Source organism: Ailuropoda melanoleuca, chromosome 2 (genome assembly GCF_002007445.2).
Source record: "Ailuropoda melanoleuca isolate Jingjing chromosome 2, ASM200744v2, whole genome shotgun sequence".
Lineage (NCBI taxonomy): Eukaryota > Metazoa > Chordata > Mammalia > Carnivora > Ursidae > Ailuropoda > Ailuropoda melanoleuca.
In genome coordinates, this window is record NC_048219.1 from 137291478 (window position 1) to 137314747 (window position 23270).

General features: G+C 45.1%; 1 protein-coding gene across 1 annotated transcript in view; it reads right to left on the bottom strand.

Moving 5' to 3' along the window:
* Window positions 1–23270, bottom strand: part of STK39 (serine/threonine kinase 39) — a 228834-nt gene that overhangs the window by 187565 nt on the left and 17999 nt on the right. The window contains exons 4-5 of the mRNA XM_034642208.1: window positions 22641–22782; window positions 21148–21203 (exon numbers count right to left, since the gene is read on the bottom strand). Coding sequence (XP_034498099.1) covers window positions 21148–21203; window positions 22641–22782 — 198 coding nt within the window. The remainder of the gene's footprint in view (window positions 1–21147; window positions 21204–22640; window positions 22783–23270) is intronic.

The following is a 23270-nucleotide window of genomic DNA, read 5'->3' on the forward strand; positions in this document are numbered from 1 at the left end:
TATTGAGCAAAAGCACATTTTGAAAATGCTATATAATTTAATTTGCACATACGTGCCAAACTCTAAAACTCCTTGAATTCTTATATTTCTGTCGGAAAAATGAAGCCTTGTGAAAAGAAATCTCTAGAACCAGTGAACCAGTCTCCTGCAGGTAGGTGCAAGTAAAATTCATGTTCTTACAGAAGAGCTAGGTGAATTAAATTATTTGTAAGCATCTCCTATATTTGGCTAGAGGAAAAGACAATATGATAGGCTTTGAAAAATATTAACGTCAACTTAATTTATGTTATTTCTGGAAAGTTCAACAATGAACCCAACATTCCACTTCTATTAAAATAATTTTGTAACAAGGGTTCCTGGGTGGCTCAGTCAGTTAAGTGTGCCTTAGCCTCAGGTTATGATCCCAGGGTCCTGAAATTGAGCCCCACATGGGGCTCTCTGCTCAGCGGGGAGCCCACCTCTCTCCCTCTGACCCTCCCCTGCTCATGCACATGCATGCGTACGCTTTCTCTCTCTCAAATAAATAAAATCTTCAAAAAAAATTTTTTTTGTAACAAGATAATACTAAGTACATATCATCTGTAAATAAGTAAGAATATGGGTAGAAATTGCTCTAAGGAAAAATAGATTTTTTAAAATGCAGTTAAAACAATTCTATACCCCAGGCTCTCCTTCAAGATAAAAATCCATAGTTAACATTAAATTTTTTTAATTCCTTAAAAATGATTAGACCTTTTTAAAGCTGCAAAACAGCTGAAAAAAGATGTACAGTAGCAATTTATTATTGACAATATCCCTTCAATATATCCTTCGTGATTCACATATTTATTCATAGTCTCCACTTAGAACACTCACTTTAAAGCCATAAACAGATGGTTAAATGTCTTTAAAGCTCAGAGCAAAAATTCCAGAAGCAGAAAACACCAATCCTAACATCTACTCACCCTTATGACTACAGAGTAAATATGCAATTGGCTCCTATGCATTGCCAATGTGTATACAGAAAGATTTCTATGTACCGAGAGACAACACTTTGACCGAAGTACACACATTACCTGTGTAAAAAGGAAAATTGTTCTATTCTGTCAAGACAGCGTGCACAGGAGGGTGAGAACGAGGGGTGGGGCATAGCCACTGAAAAGAGTCCTTGTTTCCTAAGAGGGACGTCTATACAGCCGAAGGGAGTGCAAGCAGATACACTCGGGTCGGAAACCATGAACGTTTCTCTGGCAACATGGAATCAAAGGCTCCACATAGAGTCAGCCAGCCCATCTCCCTGCCTCCGGGAGTAAGAGCATCTTATACCAGAAAGAATGCTGTCATCCTAGGAACTGAAAGGCTCCCTCACATCTTTTGAATCCACCCACTTTCCTGCAGCCTCCTAAACCCCAACCTTCCTCCGGCTTTGTGCAGAACCATGCCCTGGCAACCAGGCCCTCCTCGGTCACTCACCTGACTTCTCCCTCAACGGGCCTTCAAGGCCTGCTGTTCCCCAGGATAAAGTCAAAATCCTGCAGCACAACCCGCAAATCTCACTCCCCTTTTTTCCTCTCCCGCCTCAGCTGCCCCTATTCCCAAATTCCGACCTTGAGCCTCCCCCTGCTGAACGACTCCCAGTTTACTCCCCAGATCCATCATCAGGCCTGCCCTCCCCGCTGCCCCCCACAGTCTGTGCACCTGATCCTCTGTGGTCGTCCAGGGACGCTGTTCCCTTCACGAAGCCGAGCGCGGGCAGCAAAGGCCGTTCTGCGCATCCCTAGTGACAGCGGAAGCGTCCTGGGCACCCTGACTCCCGGCGCCTTGGGGCTTCTCCACAGCCGCCTGCGTGTTAGGGTGAGGCTAGTCTGAGGTGCGTCCGACACCTTGGCCTCATTTGTGGTGCAGGATTAAGCCACTTTGGGAATGGTCTTATTTTTATACACGTGAATGCAGAGCCCCAGACAGATGTGCAGGGTTGACGGCAGAGCCCGCCTGATGTGGAGAGTGGGCGGACCCTCCAGGTGACAGCAGGGTCCTCACCGGCAGGGGGCCGGGGGTCCTAGCGGTTAGGTGAGGCCGTGCTGCTCCCCAGCCGTGTGAGTCTGCCAACCACTTAACCTGGGCTTCTGGGCCTCTGTTTCCTTACCAGCTTTCTCAGTTCTGCCTATTTTTATATTATGACCATACCGATAACACTCTCCTGCCTCTTTTCACCATGGATAAATAGGCTTTCCAATAATTGTGAGGTAGATCGATAAGCTACTATTCTTGCCTTTGAACTGGGGTGAGGGGATAAGCATTAACATTTTTACAGTGGTAGATACCAAATACGAGAAAGATACGGATCCTGACTTTAAGTCTTGACCAGCAAGGAAAGGGAGGCCAGGAAACAAAGAACAGAGCTATGCTGTGCCATCTGTGTAGACAGAGGAGCTAGGGGCTGTAAGAGCCGTGACAGGTTCCACACCCAGCGGGGCCTTGGACCTGGCCTTCGAGAAGAGGTTAAGACCTGGATAGGCAACCCTAAAAGGCCATGGCATTCCAGACAGAGAAACAGCCTGGGCAAAGCACAAGTGTTGAGCCAAGAAGAAAAAGTGTGTGACAGCTGCAAGGGTCGAACCTCAAATACCTACAGGGGCCAGGCATCAGCACAATCTCAACCATTAAAGGGCACCTGACCCTTAGTGTCAGTACAGGGGGACGCCAGGCAGTGCTGGTCCCTCCCCAGGAGCCCATTCTCAGTCCAGGCTGCTGCTATTTCACTGGAAAAGAAAGTCATCATAGAGGAATAGGGCCTGATGGGGCCGATGTCCTAATTTTCCCAGAGCAAATCAAACATCAAGATCTTTACATAAAACCTCTCTTTTCTGTTGTTGTTGGCAACAAATTCACTTAAAAAAAAATTGGAAAGGCAAAATAAAGCAATTACGCCTCTCTGGTTTAGCCTGAAAAACGAATCTGCTAAGCTGCTATGAGGCCTAAAATCTACCTAAAATACTTTAACATACACCATGCAATATTGTCTTTGTGAGACCCAAGTGGTCAACTGGGCATTCTGACCCAGAATGCCCAGCGCCAGAAGGTTCTGGTCGCATTTGATTAAGGATGCCAGAAGCAGCTGCTAAAAGTATTTCTGTTATCTGTAAGTATAAATAAGTACGAGCCGGGTGAAGGCCCAAAAGGGGCTATTATTGGAGAATAATAATGCCGGTCACCTGTTGGCAGGCGTGATGCATGTGAGAAACAGGCTTTCACAGATGCAAGTAAAGGTAGCGCACAGAGAATGGCTAAAATATTTATTTTAGCTATCATTTTAGCTAACCTCACCACTCTTGCACGAATAAAAAGAATCCCGCCAGGCCCAGGAGTAAGCCAAATCTCTCCCCAGTTCTAGGTCTAGTTCGAGTCTAGACACCAAGTATACGTGCACAAGAAAACTGCATCTGGAATTTTGGCAAGTCTGCTTCAAGTGAATTTTTCATTCACCTAGAGGGACAGAGAGCAGGAACTTCCCTGAGCCTACAGAGCAAACCACGAGAACTCTTTAGGGGTCTTGCTTGCTAACGAGTGGCAAAATTTGGTCTGAAACCTGATTTCCTTACAACCTGGGAGTGGCGTTGTGGGTGAAGAGCCAACCCTGACCTACCTCCAACAACGACAACAGCTATTAATGCCTACGAGAAGGAGCCTGAGTTGCACATGAGAAATTGGCTCAGGTTAATTCAACACTTGGCTAGAGAATAATGGAATCAACATTTGATGGCTCAGAGCTTCCTAACATGGATGCAAAACACGTTACAACAGATCAGATCCCTTCAGACCCGCCAGCAGCTGGCTGGGGGTCTTGGGGAGCGGGAGCCCCCGCAGCTGCAGGGCCCCCTGGCAGCTCCTTGCTTGAATCGGTCTCTTTTCCCCAGTGGCCACGGTCTAGAAAAGTAGGAAGCACCAAGACTGTGGAGGCGCCCAGCCACAGAGCCTGAGAACCAGGCAAGGGAAGCTGAGCCCGATCCACTCGGCCTCCCGGACTACCGCGGTGCTCGCTCGAGCCAAAGAGGAAATTTGGAGAAAGGACTCACACGGGGATGATCAGGAGCAAAATCAAAGGGCCTGTATCTGAAGAGAGACTCTGGAAATGGAAAGGATTAGACAAATTCTTAGGAAAATACGATGATTTAGTGGCTATTGGAACTGAAGAAGAGGAAGGAATTAAAAAGATTAAATGTCTTGCCAAAGACCACATAGCAAGTTATCAAGGGTCTGGAAAAAATCCACAGCCCTTCACAGAGGAGTCAGGCAGTCAGCCCTGGTTTCCTTTTTGAGAAAATGCAGTGTGTTTTTCTGTACTGAAAAGGAAGCGCAAGATGGAATAATGGGGTTAATACTTCACAACTCTTGAGCTCTTCCCTGAGTGAAGATCAAGTTGTGATTACCCAACACAGAGAAACTCATTTGAGGTTCCCTGGTTAATCTGAAATGTCATGTTTATATCATCAAAAACAATCCCTTCACAATCTGGTTTGACTCCCAGGTTTCTTTATTTTTTTTTCACAAGAGACTCTTAAGACTTTACTGGCAAAATTGAAGTGTGTTTCTAAACACCCAGGAACATTTCCAGGGCTGCCAGCATCCGGCCTTCCTGAGTCCCACAGGTTTCCTTAAAATGCCATGCCATCAAAGCTGGATGAATAAAGAAGCATGTAAAGAAGTGCATTATGATTTAAATAATACAAACTATATACCCGTGGGTATAAAACAGAAGCGAATATTTTCTTAACAGAGCAGACTATGGAAAGTTGTTTTAAACACTGTATTGAGTTCTTACTATGTTGTTTTTATAAAAGGTGGGCCGGTGGGAGAACACCCAACTCATGGTTCCAGAAGCATGGGCGTTCACACTAACCTCTCACCCATGTGGGTTCAGACGCCAGGGGGCTTCCAGAGCCTTGATTTAGACACAACCCTGGCCTTCTGGTGAGAGCTAACGTGGGAACGTGTGATGTTAATTTAAAAAGCAGTGTTACAGGACCTGAAGAGCATGAATAGAAGAAAGACGTTAAAGTGCCCAGCATCCGGTCCTCAGAACTAAAGATGACATCTCCGGCTTGCTGGCAATTCCTAGGTGCCATTTTCCTGCTGGCTTTCTTGGTGACAGCAGGAAAACACACACCAGGGTAAGGAAAGGCTTTAGCAGTTACAGAATCAAAACACCCCTCCTCCAACTGCAATCCGGCTTATTCCATCCAGACTCGTGTTCCTCAAGTACAGGTCTGACCACAGCACTCTCCAGCCAAAACCTCCCTCCCGACGAGGCAACTGGAGACGATAGCAAAGCAACCCCCCCATGTCCTGCCACAGTTGCTCCCGTACGTGGACACCAGGCTGCCCGTACCGTTGCTTCTGACTGCAAGGCCTCCCCAGTTACCGCAAGCCCTGGCAGAGTGTTCTTGGATGCTTTCACTAACCAATCGCCGTTTTCCAATTTCATTTTTTTACGTATGATTACATTCGGCCTTTCCACCAGTTTTTTCTGTTTGTTGTATTTTTGTTTATAAATGAAGTAGGAACGACTTCTCGCACTCCTGGAGCCCTGCCATCTTCAGAGAGTCGTCAGATCTCCGGGCACTGAGGGCCGGGGCTGAGGGGAACCAGGAGGGCAGTCCCCTCGGGCCCGCTGGGATTCCTGCAAACCCAGACAGCGCTGACTTGGAGGTGGCTGAGGGGACGCCTCCAGTCCGCTGGGTGGGCACCGCACCTCTGAGTACCTGGGCCCTGCTCAGTAGCACGTGGCAAACCCTGAGCAAGAAGCAGGGCCCAGACCCCTGCGGGCCAAGTGAAGAAGTGGCAAGACCTGGGACGGTGGCTGCCACCACTCCCTGGGCTCGTGTCCTTCTTGAAATACCGCCACCTTGCTCATAGGAGTAGTTCTCTCAATACTCTGGTAGTGGTGTTTCAGTGCACCATGAACAGAACGCAACTCTTTAAGGGCCAAAGGGTGACATACTTGGCGTGGGCTACGTGACCCCTACTCAGAGGCATACTCTGACGTCCTGACAGCTTCTAGTTACAACTACACTCCCCGATCATTTACTTCAACGGCTTCGAGCCACGGTTTCACAGGCTATAAAATGGGGAGCTCAGAACATATACGGTAGATTCTCAGTCACAGTCCTTGTTGGCTGCCTATCCCACATCCATACCCATCCATCTTTCTCTGCCAGAACCCTGATTTTGTTTGCCAGGCCTCAGGGGATTAATCGTGCTGCTCTAAGCCAAGCATGCTGTTTGGCTCCTCTTAACCAGTGCAGGATCTGAGGGTCTGCCCTAGTCCTGGCCCATAAGATCCAAGGGGGGCACACTGCAAGCTCTTGCACGGAAGTTCTTCGCCTGTATAGAAGAACCACCATACAAGGCTCCTTTACTCCCTGCTCCCCAGCCTCTTGAGGACACTGTCATTGAGGATGAGATGCTGGGACTGAGTAGCCCATGGGGACAGGCTCTGGCCGACATACTGAGATGCGGGACAGAAAGCAGGACAGAGCCCACAACCTCTGGGATATCTCTGGGCTTCTGCGCCAACCCTGGAACCAAAATGCCCCAGACTTCTGTTATATGAGATAATTAAATGTCCTTATTGCTTAATCTCCACCCGTCAAGCACTCTGGCATTTGCACCCAAAAGCTTCTTTTTTTTTTTTTAAGATTTTATTTATTTGACAGAGACAGCCAGCAAGAGAGGGAACACAAGCAGGGGGAGTGGGAGAGGAAGAAGCAGGCTCATAGCGGAGGAGCCTGATGTGGGGCTCGATCCCAGAACGCTGGGATCACGCCCTGAGCCGAAGGCAGAAGCTTAACGACTGTGCCACCCAGGCGCCCCTGCACCCAAAAGCTTCTTAACTCTGCAGTCACCTGTCTCTCCCCAGGCCCACCATGTTTATTCATGCTTCCTGATGACTAAGGGTTAACCATTGCATCAGAGGCTAAAGGCACTGCAATCCCCAAAAGGACTCAGTAAAACCAGCAAGAAAACAATTTAGTACACAGTGCAATTCTGGAGTTTTAAACAGCTCTAGTATTAAGCATGGCTTTTAATGCCAAGGGCACAAATCAAAACAAATAAATGCACAGGCAACTCAAGGGGGGAAAAAAAAACACTGCAAGGAGAGTTTAATTCACTTTTTGGCCAATAGTTTCTGTTTTGAGCTACACTTACATAAACCTTCCAGAAACAGAACAGTACACTTTTAAGAAAATAAGAGAAAAAAGTATCTTTGACTTTCGCTATTCAAAAGTGGGGTCCACAGACCAGGATCATCAGCATCACTGAGGAGCCTCTGAGAAATGCGGACTCTCGGGTCCCACCCCAGACTTCCTGAGTCAGCATCTGCATTGTAGCAAGATCCCTAGTTGATGTGACGCACAGGGAAGCTGGAGAAGCATTGCTCAAGAGTATGGTCTTCCCAGCAGATGCTATGGCATGATTCGGTCTGACTGGATGATCTCAAAGTTGGCCAACGCCATGGCTTCCCTCTTTTACCTCTTAGATGCAGAGAACTCCAGCAGTGTGAGACAGTAGCAGGAAAAAAGTATTTATGCGTGCACACTCATGTATTTTATGACCCAGTAAGCACGAAGGCAATACTTTCAGAGACCTAAATCACCTCCCACAGAGAACTGACCCCACGATTCTCAAGGCTGTGTCAAGCAGGACAAACAAATTCACACACGCGGCACATCCAATCTGTACAAAATCTTTTGTTAAAATACAGAACTTATGAGCACCACACCTACTAACAGTCCATCAGTAACAACTGCTCAGTAGAGCGCCAGGGCACAGAGAAGACAGGCTGCGGGTAGGTATCATTCTCAGCGCAGATGTTTGGAACACTATTCCTTTCTCAACCTCTGCTATGCAATTGTGTGAGGGTGATAGATGATTAGAGCGATAACCTTGAATCTGCTCATCTCTTAAGTAAATGATAAACATGTTGGCCCCTTATCTACTATTCGTAATCACTATTTCATTATGGATTGGGACACACCACCTGTCCTGCTCAGGAGGAAGGCTGGCACCCCAAGAAGGACCAGACAGAACCAAAAAGAATTCTCTGAAACCCTCATTCTCCACCCAATCTCCTTTCCTCTAATCAGACTCCTGGTTTTCAACTCTATTTATTCCTTCTTGTACCCAAACGGCGTTCAATGGCCTTCTTTGGCTCTAGAGGCTGCAGTCCCAACCACAGCATGGTGTCCCAGGCATCTACTCACAGAAAACACCATCTGCCGTATTTCCTGAGACTGGACCCCGGAGTCCCTTCTCGGCTGCTCTGAAAAACCCGTTTCCCATCCATGAATGAGGAAGGGAGAGGCAGTCCTGACCTCCTTCGAAACATCAGAAAATGACAATTCCATAGCCTTTTCTTACTATAAAAGAAGAAATCAGAAGACATCATATCTGTATTCCCTAAAAGAAGAAATCAGAAGACATCATATCCGTATTTCACCTTTCAAAATAAAAGAAACACAAAGAAGTAAACCTTTCCGCCATCGGCCTCTCGTGTGGGTAGATTCTCAAAGTTGCCATCAAAGGTTCCCTTCAAATGTGCTAAATCTTAACTCATAAAGGATTTAACGAAATCTTAGCCACTTGTTTGTACTTCGTACATGGAGTCAACATCCATTCATGATGCCACAGAGGAATAACAAGAAAATTTCAACGGGAGAATTATTAGTAAAAGTGCCGAGGACACACAAGCTGCCACTCACTCCCTCATTTCTCATTCCCCCCATTCTCGCACTTGGGACAACACGGGCTTAACAGGGACGAAAAGATAGTAGGGTCAAGTGTTGGCTGATGTCAATTCACATTTGGTTCACCGTTCAGTTGACTAATGCAATCAATTAGCCAAAGCGTGAAGGAAAACACTAGTTTAAGATGACAGCAAACCACAGATAATCTGCCCATCTATGTCGGAGCCACAGAGCCCTTCACCAAAGCAGGTGAATTTCCAGTGACAAGGGGAGCCAGAGGCCATTCCTGGTGGGACACCAGCAGAAGACAGGGGTGCAGGAAGGCTGGAGCGATAATCCCAGGCCAGCTATGCTGAAGGTGCCCAGCGAGAGCCAGCTTTCTCAAGTCCAATGACAGGCATGACCAAGAACTCACTACTGGTCAGCTTTCTATCAAATGTGGTAATTATGATGAACAAAGGAAAACCACAGATGAGCTCCAAATCACAGATCCACTCTTCCCTGGCTCCCCAGTGCGGGCGGGATATCTGTAAAGACGCTCTGGTAAAGGCAGTCACAGGACAGATACTTGGCTTACTCTGCCCTCCATGCCCAAGACCATCCTCTGATTTGAATGCTTTCTAACGGGGTAGAGAATTTCTTTAGTGACTGAGGCTAATGAAGGGCCACTCTAAGATTGTGATGTAAGACAGGTCCTGGAGAAAGTCTCGACAACCTTCCTTATTCTTCAGTTAAAAAAAAAAACTGAGCCCCAGGGGGGCTGAACTGTCAAAAAGCACAGTGTGAAGAGCAGGGGTGGGTGAGGAGAGCCCAAGAGTAAGGAAGTGAGCCAAGGCCTGAGACAGCAGTCGGGAGATCTGAGAGTGATTGGCTTTTACGACCTTCAAAATGACTTTAAGGGCATCCAGAATTGCTCAGCAGTCCTCGGTGCCCCCCATCTCTAAGACCTACTCCGCTGAACCGTCAGAGCTGTTATAAGGAGAACACTGGGGAAGCGGATTAGACAGGTATCATTTCCCCAGCCAGACTCATGCTCTGAAGTCAACGGGGGCACCCGGCTGGCTGTATTTGCAAAGACGGGCACAGGCAACTTAGATCAAATATTAATAAGTCTAAATTTCCAATGCAATATTCATATACCTGCAGGTGGTCTTTTTCATTCAAATCTCCACTTAACTAGCTCTAATATCAGAAGCTTTCAATAAACCAGAATGACCCATCTGTACACTCTATGAGAGATGGTCCCTATGGGAAATGGTTAAAATAGCACAATTCCAGTTGCCAGAAGCATTTAAAGCAACAACTTACATCATTTCCACAAAGTTTGGAGAAGGATTAGTTGAAGCTAACACAATTTTCAAAGAATCTGCAGATTTTTTAAATCTGCAATAAAGAAAACCTCACATTTAAGACTCTGAACACTAAAGAGTCACAAACTACAAGGATCACAGTGTTCACTTCTGCTCAGTATTCTTCTAATCTACATTTACTAAATAGTCATATTTTCATTCATTCATTCAATGACGATTTACTGAGCTCTTACTAAGTGTCATGTCCAGTTCTGAACACTGGGACTATAGACCAGAAACCCCTCCTTCATGAAGCTGACCTTCAAGCTGGGTCAGCAGTGGGAAACAGAGGTAAATACGGTCAGTGAGCAAAATTCCTAAGTGTGACACACAGCAGTGCCGCTCAGCCCTTCGTGAGCGTCACGGTCACCTGACGGCTTCTTCACATACACACCACAGGGCTCCACTCCTCCCCAAGTCTCAGCCTCAGCAGTTCCAGGGTCAGAAGAGCACAGAATTTATGTTTTTATCAAGTTCCCAAGGTGATGGTGATACTGCTGGTCAAGGATCACACCTGGAAAACACTAACACAGTGTACACTGATGTACGCAATAAAGAAAAAGAGAGCAGGAGGTAGGGAGTCCAGGGTAAAGGAGTCTGCAATTTACCAAAGACTGGCCATGGACGCCTCACTGATGTAACATGTGAGCTAAGATCTGAAGGAGGTACTGGAAAGACTATTCAGATGGGGCAGCCAGTGCAAAGATCCTGAGGCAGCAGCATGCATGGCAAGGAGGCCAGTTTGACTGGAATGGAGTGAGGGAGAAGATGAAGGAAGAGATGAGATCAACAAGATCATGTTAGGGGCCAGATCTTATAAGGCCAGGTGGGCCATCATAAGAGTTGTGACTTCACTCTGAGATGGGAAGGCAGTGGAGGGCTTTGAGTAAAGGCATGACACAAGCCGACTTAGTTTAACGGCATCAGTCTGGCTGCCATGCAGAGAACAGAGGAGCAAGAGTGCTCTTAAGGGTAAGAGACCACCTCAATAACCCAGGCAAGGGCTGCTGGTGGGCCAGACCAGGATAACGGGGGAGGTGGGGAGACAGGGTCAACAAGAGGATTTGCTGACAAACTGGACAGGATGGGTATTATAGAAAGAGAAGGATCAGGGAACACCAACCCTGGCCTATTCTATGGAAGGACAGAGCTGTCATTAAAAGAAACAGGAAGACTGCGAGAAGGGCTTTCTGTTAGGGGGCAAAGGGGTGACAGAGCTTTTCTGTATTGATATTATACAAGCTTTAGAGTTAAAAGGAAACTTGAGAGGCCAAGAACCACATTTTACAGGTGATACAAACCATGGCCAGCAAAGGACTTGGTTGAGGGCACAGGTTAAGTTAGTGACCTGGAAAGCTAGACAGTCCTTGGCTACTGTGTCTTCAAGTATTCTGTGTACTCAAGTGTTAAATTTATATTCCAGAGAGTATAAACACATGTTAACTCTATTCGGATTTCCTACAAATCTCTAACCTATGGTGTGATGCAGTAACTTCTAATATGTTACTGATCAAAAACACCTTTCCCCAAATCATTCCCATTTAAGATTTATTCTCCATGACAATCTATCACACTAGACCTAATGTGGCTAACCTAGATTCTCCAGGCATATGCATTTCCCTCCACTGACAAGTTTTTGAAATTAAATGTTATAGTTAACTGTTTCATAGGTTTCATCTGATCTGTAAACTTAGGCCAGTAGACACGGTGTCTCCATTGCTGACCACCATATCTGCCCATAGGGCTAGGCCTGCAACACAGCAAACTCTCAGTAAAAATCTGCCAACCGGGGTTCCTGGGTGGCTCAGTTGCTTAAGCGTCTGCCTTCAGCTCAGGTAGTGATCCCAGGATCCTGGGTTCAAGTCCAGCATGGGGGGGGGTCCCTGCTCTGCAGGGAGTCTGCTTGTTCCTCTCCCTCTGTCCATCCCCCTGCTTGTGCTCACTCTCTCCCTTTCTCTCTCTAATAAATAAAACCTTAAAAGAGAAAAAAGATCTGCCAATCAACCACTTCAAGTGCATTAAACCCAATCAACTGATGTTCGCCTTTTCACCAGGGAAGGGCCGTTTTTTTGTTCTAACAAATGCCAGTTCTGGGAAGCAGACAAATAAATGAAGAAATGACCATGCAAGGAACTGAGCTGGACTGCTCTGCTCTTAGTCTAACAACTCTTGTTTTTCCCAGACGCCAGCAGCTTGTGGTAATCTATAAAATGTAATTTAATAATGACACGGCAGGCCTTTAAAGGCAGGAAGGAAGAAAGGAAGAGAAGAAGGAAGGAAAGAAGGGAAGGCAGGAAGGAAGGAAGAAGGAAGACCAAGCCCCACCTGCCCCATGTCCTCCTAGACGCTCCTCCTTGAAGCTCCACCATGTGCCCCACGCAGCTACACGTGCACAGCTGCGGAAAGACTGCGGCGGACAAGCAGAGCAAAGAGCCTCCCCCCGTCGCGTTCACCCAGTCGGCCTTCCTCAAGTGGCTGCTCCAACAACTGCAAGCAGCTGCTCAAGGATGGGAAGCTGCTCAAAATCTCCCCAAGTATTTCTCGCTGATGATAGACACGTGGAGTGGAAAACTGGGTTTCCAGAATTGAACACACTCTTGCTTCATGCGAGGGGTTGCACCACATGTTACCACTGATCTGTCAAGATCCCAAAATTCAGGGAGCTACATTAATTTGCTGTCCCTATTTATTTAAACAAAGAAACAAAAAATGTATGTATGAAAATTCTGACGTAATTCATTAAACCATAATTCACATAATTATCAACTTCCTGAAAGTCAAAAAACATACATTTTGGTTCACTATAAAGCACGTTATGCCCTCCAAAGATCTTCACTTGCACGTGGACTCTATGTTCTGAGTGTGCCACTGTTCTTAATTCTGTGCATCGCTTCGCTCTTCCTCAACTGTAGTCATCATTTCATATGCACCCAGCTGCCTAATACAGAGCTTGCCTTCCAGCAGGAAGCAGAAAAGCATGAGCGGGCAAGACTGGAAAAGCAAGCAGGGCCTTCATAGGCCATACTAGGGAGCTAAGGGCTTTATTCCACCAGCAAGTTTTAAACTTTGTGCAAGGGAATTATATGGTCAGATCTGCACTGCACATTTTTCACTCTGGTGATATTGGGGGAATCAATGGGGTAAGGAAACAGGGAGAGCAAAATGATGTGGCAGGGTCAGAGAGAGGGCCACCACAGCCTTGCCTCCCTAGCCTTTTCCCTGTGATCTTACAACATCCTAAATAATTAAAGGGCCCCACCTCCATTTCAATACAAAAGCAATGTGAGCTACTTAATTCTAAAATGGAATGTGCGTTAATTCCTTTAGCCCTCTAGTATTTTTCCACTGTTTGGATATGGAAACTGAGGCACTGAGTGCTTAAATAACTTGGTCACAGGGCTAGAGGGAGTGAAATCACAGCAGTCTGATGTCAGAGCCCTGCTCCAGGCCAAGGCATCCACAAATACAAGGACATCGTCATTTCCTGATTCGGATGCCTCAGGGGCCTTCAGACCTTTCTGATATGAATCAGAGGCTGCTGCCTCGCCTGCACACAGGGAGCCCATATTACCTTGCATGAAGCAGCAGCCCCTCCTAGCAAAAGAAATACTCCTTCCTCCCCATTCCCCCATCCCCCATCGAAATGCATTCACCAGGGCACAGAAAGAAAACAAAAGAACCTAGCAGCTATGGGAATAAAAATGCCACCACCACCACCAACAACAACAAAAAAAACCCCACACCAAACAACAAAAACAAAACACAAAAACAAGAAACATAAAAAAAGCACAACTCCACCACTACATGCACCTTCCTCTGGCTCCTTGAAAATAATACCAGAGTACTGGAAGCAAGTTAAATCTAGTTGCATGTTTTCCTGGCAGAAGTTTTAGTCATAATTGTCCAAGATGCAGACTGAAGTTCAAGACGTACTCAAAGGCTAAGGATATAATCTCCCTCCCAAAAAATAGAGACACTACCCAAAGTCATACCAATGTGCCTTAGACGGTGAAAAACCTAAGGCATACATAAGCTTGACTTGGATGGTCTCAGATACATTGAGATAGATGTAATGATAACTTTCTAAACTTCTGAAGTATTAGGCTGACTTAGCTCAGTACCAAATTTGTTATGAAAAACTAGGAATGGGAATCACATTTACACACACATACACACTCACAGTTAAAAGGCAAATGTAAGAAAATTAGCTTAAGATCTACCTAATATAATGCAGGGGCATGCTTCTAGAAAGTTCTTCAGAAAGCAAATGTTCTGAAATCAACATTTTAATAGTACATTAAGAGTGGTCACTATTTAAAAGAATCCCAAGATAGGGGTGCCTGGGTGGCACAGCGGTTAAGCGCCTGCCTTCGGTTCAGGGCGTGATCCCAGCGTTCTGGGATCGAGCCCCACATCAGGTTCCTCTGCGATGAGCCTGCTTCTTCCTCTCCCACTCCCCCTGCTTGTGTTTCCTCTCTCGCTGGCTGTCTCTATCTCTGTCCAATAAATAAATAAAATCTTTAAAAAAAATAAAATAATAAAAGAATCCCAAGATAAATATATTTGCAGTGACCACCCCAAAGTGACCTGTTTTTATGAATTTCTGCTTAGAATAGTGCCTCTCATTAATTCCAGACAAACAGGCTTAGTCACTTGCCAGACAAAGATCTAAGCTCTTCCTGACAGTATGATAGAACATTAGATTGGAAAATAAAATGCTAGGCCGTGGGAAGAGCATGACTTTCAAACAGCCACTCCTTCTATCATGTGTTGTAGCAAACACCTTTACATTTACCAAGGCATCCTATCCAAGCTCATTACCAGGAAGTCTCACATTCAGGTTCTCCGAGCACAGAAAATATAAGAAGTAAAGCATTTTCTTTTAAACTCGGAGTAGGCAGTCCTCAAGTTTTAACTGATTATCTCAAACCTGAAGTTTTCCAGTCTCAAAAAGAGTGTGGTGTCACTACTATGCATAATTTGACACCAAATGACACCCGAGATGATTGCCTTTTCTATACCCTAACCTTATCAGAGACTTGTGTTTCAAATTGAAGGAGCAGAGAGGGACAGGGTGCAGAGTATGTCCCCTGCTGGAATCGCTATGCAGAGGTGCGGAGAAGCTCCTGATGGCTACTGGGTTTCTGTCCTAAACGAAGACCATTTATACGCAGATTTAAGGCTGTCTTCCTAGAAATCCCAAGGACATGGGTCACAGGCTCTGGAGCCAGATCCCGGAATCTGAAGCCTACTTGTGACCTGGGCAACTTACTTCCCCTTTCTGTACCTTAGTTTCTTGTCTATAAAATGGGCACATTTACAGGGCTGCGGTGAACGAATCACAAGGCGCTCAGCGCACAGAACCTGGCCTGAAACACAGGAAGCACTCAATACACATTATTACTGATTTTATATCCCCAGCCAATAGCAATGTATATAATTCCCACAAAATTCGTATTTTTAGGAACAGAATCAGGCATATTTGCCTTATTTACCATGCTTGTTGGCTGTATGAGAGTTTCTCGTGGTCTGAACCAGGAATCTTAATTTCCTCCTTTCTTTTCTTTTTTTAGGTTTTATTTATTTATTTGATGGAGAGAGAGCAAGAGAGCATGCCCACAAACAGGGGGAGCCACAGACAGAGGGAGAAGCAGGCTCCCCGCTGAGCAGAGAACCTGACGCAGGGTTCAATCCCAGGACCCCGGGATCATGAGCTGAGCCAAAGGCAGACGCTTAACCGACTGAGCCACCCAGGTGCCCCTTAACCTCCCCTTTTCTAATAAAAAGTTCTGAGAAAGGAAATACATAAATGGTAGAGTGATTTAAATAAAAATGTTTTCTATGAGAACAGCACAAATAGTCTTTTTAAAAACAATGCTCATAATAATACTCTCAGGGTAAACAAACACTACATTCAAAGAAGTAAATGCAAACTTTCTCCCCTGCTTAAATTTTATTTCAAAAACTAGGGCTTAAAGAACATAAGGATGTAAAGAGAAAGGGTACAAACAGCCTGAACAAAAGCAAAGCATTATCTACCCGTGTATAATAGGTAGCTTTCAGCTCTCCCATTCCCTTCCCTACTTCACCCACCAGACTCAGAGGGCAGCAAAAGACCCCAAGACTCCTGGTCCCCATTTCTGTTCAGGCAGTAACCAACTGCCTGGCCAAGAGAGTCAAACTCCTAGAAAACAGTGACAGCGGCAGCCATCCGTCTGTTCCAAGGAAGCATTACATATGTTTTCTTGAAGCAATAACCTTATTTTATGGTTAGAACCAATAGTAAGAAGTAACTTTAAGTACCATAGGAATTCAATGTTGTGCTCAGGTTAGAGAACATGGAAAAAATTAAATACGAATTCTAGAAAGCCACAGCCCCCGAGATGTAGAAACTGTACGATTTAAATGCCTGTTAACCCAGGGCGCCTGGATGGCTCAGGCGGCTAAGTGACCAACTCTTGATTTCGGCTCAGGTCATGATCCAGCCCCACATCAGGCTCCATGCTGGGCGTGGAGCCTGCTTGAGATTCTCTCTCCCTCTCCCCTCCTACCCACCCCCCCCCCCCGGCTCGCACTCGCTCGCTTGCTCTCTCAATAAATAAATAAATAAATAAATAAATAAATAAATAAATAAATAAAAATAAATAAATGCCTGTTTACCCACCATTATCCACCTGGGTAACAGCCACTTCAGTTCATGGTATGGCACACACAGGAAGTCACACACACAAAAGGCATGCCAGCGAGAGTGCAGAATGGAGGTACGCCAAGTCTTCACTATGTGCCAGGCGCTGTTCTTGGCACTTCACACACGGACTCATCTCGTCCTCACAATCCAGGTGGCGGCTTTCCACACGCGCCCTCTGAACCCAGCAGCCCCCACGGTGAAAGTGTGGACAGGGTGACACTCAACACCGCCACCCACGGTGAGGAGAGAAAACCCAAGGCCCAAGAGGGGGAGAAAAAGTTATGAAATCTTGCTTCAGGGGATCCCAACTGAGAAAAAGAAAAGGCCGAGGGGCTACAGAAGGCCCAGAGAAAGAGCTCAGGTCATTAATCTGACAAGAATAATAGATGAAGTGACTGGCAAAGCACCAAGTGGCAGAAGAAGGCAAGGGTTACCCGCCTTCGCATTTCAAAGGCAGTTCACTGCTATTTTGACCCTCTTAGTGAGCAATGATCGGTTCATCACCAAAGAGAGAAAATTAGTCGTACTTCCTTATCAGCTTAGAGCAAGATTAATGACAAGTTAACTTGCAAGTGCCATAATTAATAAGCATTAGCTTTTTATAACTCATGAAAAAGCCCCTCAGAGCTGAACCCCCTGCAAGACTAATTTGAGGTACATATGATCCCCTGGCGGTGCAGGGGAGGGTCAGTGCGAGCCTGTCGGTCGCAGTGAAAGCAGTAACGGCAGGGATGGTAAGAAGAGTAGCACAAGCACCACAACGGCTGTTGTGTGCCCACCCTGCGCCAGCCAGTTCCCGTCGCTGGATGGGAAGAGTCACATTCGATTCCACAGAAAGAGCTGTGGGGGATGAGATCCGTATCCCTCTCTAAGGAAACGGAGTGTGAAAGAAGTTGAGTAGCCTAACCAAGGTCACAAAGCCTGAGTGGTGACCTGGGATTTTCAACGATGCCAGTTCATCTGAGACCTTGCACGCTGAACTTGAATACTCAGAGGTGGGAGAGTTTGAAGCTTCTGTCCACAAACACTTTCAGTTGCCACTCGTTTTGTTGAAGTTTTTTGTTTTTGGTTTTTTTCCTAAATGTCCCTAGCCTGTGGAGTAAGGGCCACCCTCTAGAGTAAGAACAACAGATGTCAGGGTGCCTGGGTGACTCAGTCGGTTAAGCATCTGCCTCCGGCTCAGGTCATGATCCTGGGGTCCTAGGATCAAGCCTGCATCACATCGGGCTCCCTGCTCAGGGGGAGCCTGCTTCTCCCTCTCCCTCTGCCTGCCACTCCCCCTGCTCTTGCTCGCTCTCTCTTCATCAAATAAATAAATAAAATCTTTTTTAAAAAAGATATGCATACATAAGGCACTAACTTTGGTGACTCGAACAAAATTCAGTGTTAGTAGTAAGAGCCACCAGAGTACAGGGGAAGATACGTGAATCAACGATCATTCTGGATGCCGAGTGATGGGCATACGGGAGGTTCTCCTACTCTCTTCTACTTTAGGCTACGTATGAAAATTGTTATAATAAAAGGTTTAAAAATGACTAATTGACAGCTTATGAAGTTTATTAAGTCATCTGTTTTCCCAGGTCATACTGTTACGACAATTCAAAATCCAAAATGCTACAAAACGTACACACTACGCAGTCCCCCTTCCCCATTATCCTTCTAATGTTTCTTTGTGTAAATATAGAGATATTCTTATGGCTCCCCATTTCTTTCACAAAAGGTGACATATTATACGCATTCTATTTCACCTAGTATTTATTTAACCACGTAGTCTGGAGATTTTTTCTTTGTGTGAGTGTATAGCAGGCTTTTCATTCTCCATTACAGTCGGTGGCTCCCCCATAACGTACACAGGCCACCTATCATATTTAACTGGGACGCCGACGTTGTTTCCAATCGATTGCAATCACAAACAGTGCTCCAAAAAATAAGCTTATAATGTGTATCCCTGCCTGTTGCACATTTTTGAGGTATAATAAGCATTCCTCACATTTATTTACTTATTGTCACCACCATATCAGCAGTCGTTTCATGGGACATGAAGCTTACACAATTTGGAAAACCCTCTGTAAAACAGACAATACAAAATTAAAAATACAAAGTTAGGTATAAATATATCTACATCTTTAAAATCAAAAATTCATACCAATTCACTAGCATCCCAAAGATTAATAAGTTCCTTTCTTCTAAAGTCGTTTCAGACAATTAAACAAAAATGCCTGCATAGAAATACCTCCTGCCTCCAAGTCCGCTTCTCCTCTCCACCTAGAACACTCTGAAGCTCCCAGAAACACACAGCACTTATAGGACCCGGAACCCTACGTTTCCACAGGTGCACAGGGTATCGATGTCTTCTCGAATGATAGGCATTATCGTCACCATCTCACAGATGGGGAAACTGAGGCTTACAGATGCAACAGCCTGCCCCACACTGCTCCGTGGGTCTGGAACCAGGCCTGTTTGATTCCGAGGCCTTTGTGTTTAATGGAGACAGAGTGCCTCCACAGGGGTCTCAAGCCAATGACCGTATGTGACTAAAGGTATCTTTTCAAAGAGAGGAATAATAAAAGATAACGTTTTCATTATTAGTTTTCCAGGGAAGAGACATTTGATTTGAAACAAATTCTCAGTTTCTCTTTTGTATTTTTAAAACATCTTTTCTCTTCTTTATAAGGAAATAAATGAAAGTCCCCTTGAATGTACCCAACTAAATACAGAGCCCAAGGTCAGCACTGTGCCTGTCATATAGGCCAGGCATCACCTGACAGGTTCCCTGGCACCTAGAGAGGGACAATGAATCAAAGAGATGACTCAAAGCTTATCCTTTGTGTTGGGGGTGTGTTTGTTTTCTGCTGAGCTCTCACATTTCTAATAATACCCCAGAGCCTCCCGTTTGTCTAGAAACAAAACTAGAACTAAGGACTCTGATCAACTCTGCTCTAAGAACTTGACACGCAAAGACCCTAAGCCCTAAATACTGGAAGAGAGGCCTCTTCCGCTCCAACACAGAAAGCTGCAGAGCAGGCTGATGAAACACTTGGGGCGAGCTTCGGCGCTCTTCAACGACAGGAACCACGTGAGCGATTCACACCAAGGATGCTGCCAGGACGCGCTGCCAGTGACATTCGGTGCCTGGAAGCCAGAGGGCTGAGTGACCTGCGATGACGGGGACAGTGAGGTGCAAGGAAGGCCGGTCTAGTCAAAAATGAAAAAAACAGAGATGGCTGAGAGGAGGGTGGAGGCAGGCCTTCCTGGACATGGAGTGAAACAAGAGCCAATATAGATACGGCTCCATTTTATCCCGGGCCTTTCCGGGTACTCCAGGTACAATAACAAAATGAGAAGTGCTGCACACAGAGGACACTCGTCTGGTGCATTCCCTCTACGGACACGCGCTGCGCCTGCCTGCCGACTGCCATCAGCAGCCACGCACGGGCTGCCCTAAGACCAAAAGAACCCACAGTCTTGAGTTGGGTTCCCAGTGCTTTTAGCCACCTCTTCAGAAATCACAGGGATTAAATTAATAGAAGGGTACAGTGTTTGAGACTTTCAAACTCGTCAGAAAAACTCTCAAAAGTGCTTTTCTTACAGTCATATAAATATCACCTTTATTCAATCTGAAAGGTAGAAAAAATAAAACTGAAAGTAAAATCGTCTGTCTCAAAAGGCTATGTTCTAAAATAGCACTGTTTACTGGATGATCTAAGAAAAATTTATCAAAACAATGGGGGAGAAAAGGGGGTGCCTAAGTGGCTCAGTCGGTAAAGCGTCCAACTCTCGGTTTCAGCTCAGGTCACAATCTCAGGGTCATGAGATGAAGCCCTACGTTGGACTCCAAGCTCTGCGGGGAGTCTGCTTGAGTTTCTCTCTCCCTCTCCCCTTGTCCCTCCCTGCTGCTTACTCTCTCTCTCTAAAATAAACAAATAAATCTTAAAAGATAGTAATATAGGAAAAAATGTTCTCATCAGACCCAAACGTTCTAGAACAGGGCAGCCCAGATCCATTCTTTTTTTTTTTTTTTTAAAGATTTTATTTATTTATTTGACAGAGAGAGAGAGACAGCCAGCAAGAGAGGGAACACAAGCAGGGGGAGTGGGAGAGGAAGAAGCAGGCTCCTGGCAGAGGAGCCTGATGTGGGGCTCGATCCCATAACGCCGGGATCACGCCCTGAGTCGAAGGCAGATGCTCAATGATGGAGCCACCCAAGCACCCCATCCCCAGATACATTCTTAAAACAGATCACAGGCATCCATTCATTCATTTATTCATTCACTCATTATTGATTTTGAATGATAATGAATGATATTCCTTCAAGTGATAATAATGATATTCCTTGAAACTGTAACATTTCTGTCAAAAGAATTTCTATTTTTCTCAGCTTTACCTGCTATTTGTACCGAACCATCCTCACCCAGAAGAATATTACCAGCTTTCAAATCCCTGTTAGAAAAAAAAAAAAAAATGGAGAATGAATATGGAATACAGATATTATATTGCATTAATTCACTCAGAGATATTTAAAAACATACCACATAATGTAGCTATTTAACATAATTAACATTTTATAAATATTAAAATTATATCACAGATTTTTAAAGTTACAGGGATAAATTGTGATTTTATAGTTTGCTCCTGGGAGATGGTTAGGATTTTGGTAACAAATATACATATATTTTTTTTAGAAAGTATTTTTTTTAAGATTTTATTTATTTATTTGACAGAGAGAGAGAGACAGCCAGTGAGAGAGGGAACACAAGCAGGGGGAGTGGGAGAGGAAGAAGCAGGCTCAGAGCAGAGGAGCCTCATGTGGGGCTCGATTCCATAACGCCGGGATCACGCCCTGAGTCGAAGGCAGACGCTTAACCGCTGTGCCACCCAGGCGCCCCTAGTAACAAATATTTTATACGGAATCATCATCCAAATTGAATTAAATCACTAGTGAGTACATTCTTTACATTGTAGAGTTAGAGACTGTCCACTAACTCACCATACTATCACTTTATCAAGAATGAAAGCTGATAAGTCTGTGTAAAACTGTTCTACTTCCACTCAAATGCGTCTGTGGTGCGATCCCAAATTAACCCCAGCAGCTTCTCCAACAATGGAGTGGATCAGGGTCTCCTCTGGGGAGATACTGATTATAAACACTAATTACAATATTCTATAATATATTTCTTCACCATATAGAAGTCTTACAACTTCAAAAGTAAAAGGACAAGTTACAAGTTTGATATCTAAGGTAGTATTTTTTTCTAATTACTGAAAAATATGGCAGATATCCCTACATGTATCGGCCACGTAGAGCTCAAGACAAGGGAATTACCACATCAGCATCACTAATAAATGGTGATTTACTCACAGCTATTCCTAAGGGTCCAAGCAACACGGACCCTCTTGAAACATCAAACACTCCTATTCTAGGCTGTTTGGCTATTGAAAGAATGAACATTTCATGCCACAAAAGAAGATGAAATTAGCTCCCCCTCCCTTCTTCACAGCACCATGCCCAAAGTAACAAACATATTACAGTGTCTGGAACAGTTCTGCCTACATTAGGAAGGCAGAGATGTTATCCTGCTCAATTGAGCCTACATCAAGCGGAGCATGTTAAATGATTTTTTTAAATGAGTTCTCTCGGTACTTTTTATGTTCTGCTTCTATTTCAGTGAGAGCAGATAAGCCAATCCTGAGGATACTAATATATTGCATCAAAATGTATTCACTTGCTTCTTTCTTCAGTACTGTTTCCACATCTATTCGGCCTAGCTTGGAAATACTGTTGATGCCTACCTGCAACATGTGTTTCCTTAATACTCCTTACAAGCTAGAGCTAAAGATACAAACAGCCGAACTTAAACATCGTTGCGGAAATCCTACCTGTGAATCTGACCATTTCTGTGTAGATAGTCTAAGCCTTCCAAAACCTCTTTAAGAATTGTTGCTATGATTGCCTCTTCCAGAACTCCATTCTTGTGTTCCCCTCGGTTGACGATGTATTTTATGATATCCAACATTGAACCTAGACAGAAGAAGTGGAAACTTTATGTAAGCATCTTCATTACCTTTCTAGGTTGGGCTCCACTATTTAGAAAATGATGTGGAAATGTCAAAATATGTTTGTTTATTTAACACAATTCCCCCCAAGGCATACAATTGCATGGCGGCACAGGACCAGAAACCCTGTATCCAAGTCTGCGAGAGCACCTTCGTCATGAGAAGAATTCTGGGTCAGGGACCACAAGCTTGTTCAGGGTCACCTCAGGGTTTGTTCCTTTCTCCTACACATACACAACTGGTTACAGGCTCAAAACAGGGTTCAAAATGTTTGAAGTGAAAAAACAAAGGAGGAAGAGGCCAGAGGAGCAGACAGCCGTGACCTGATGAGAAAGAGAAGTGCAGATTTTCCTGAATATCGGGAACACAAGTGGGAGGGGAGGAAAAAAAAAGTATGTTGCCACCAGACCCCTGCTCACAACCAGAAGATTCCTTTCGGTGACTCTAGGCAAA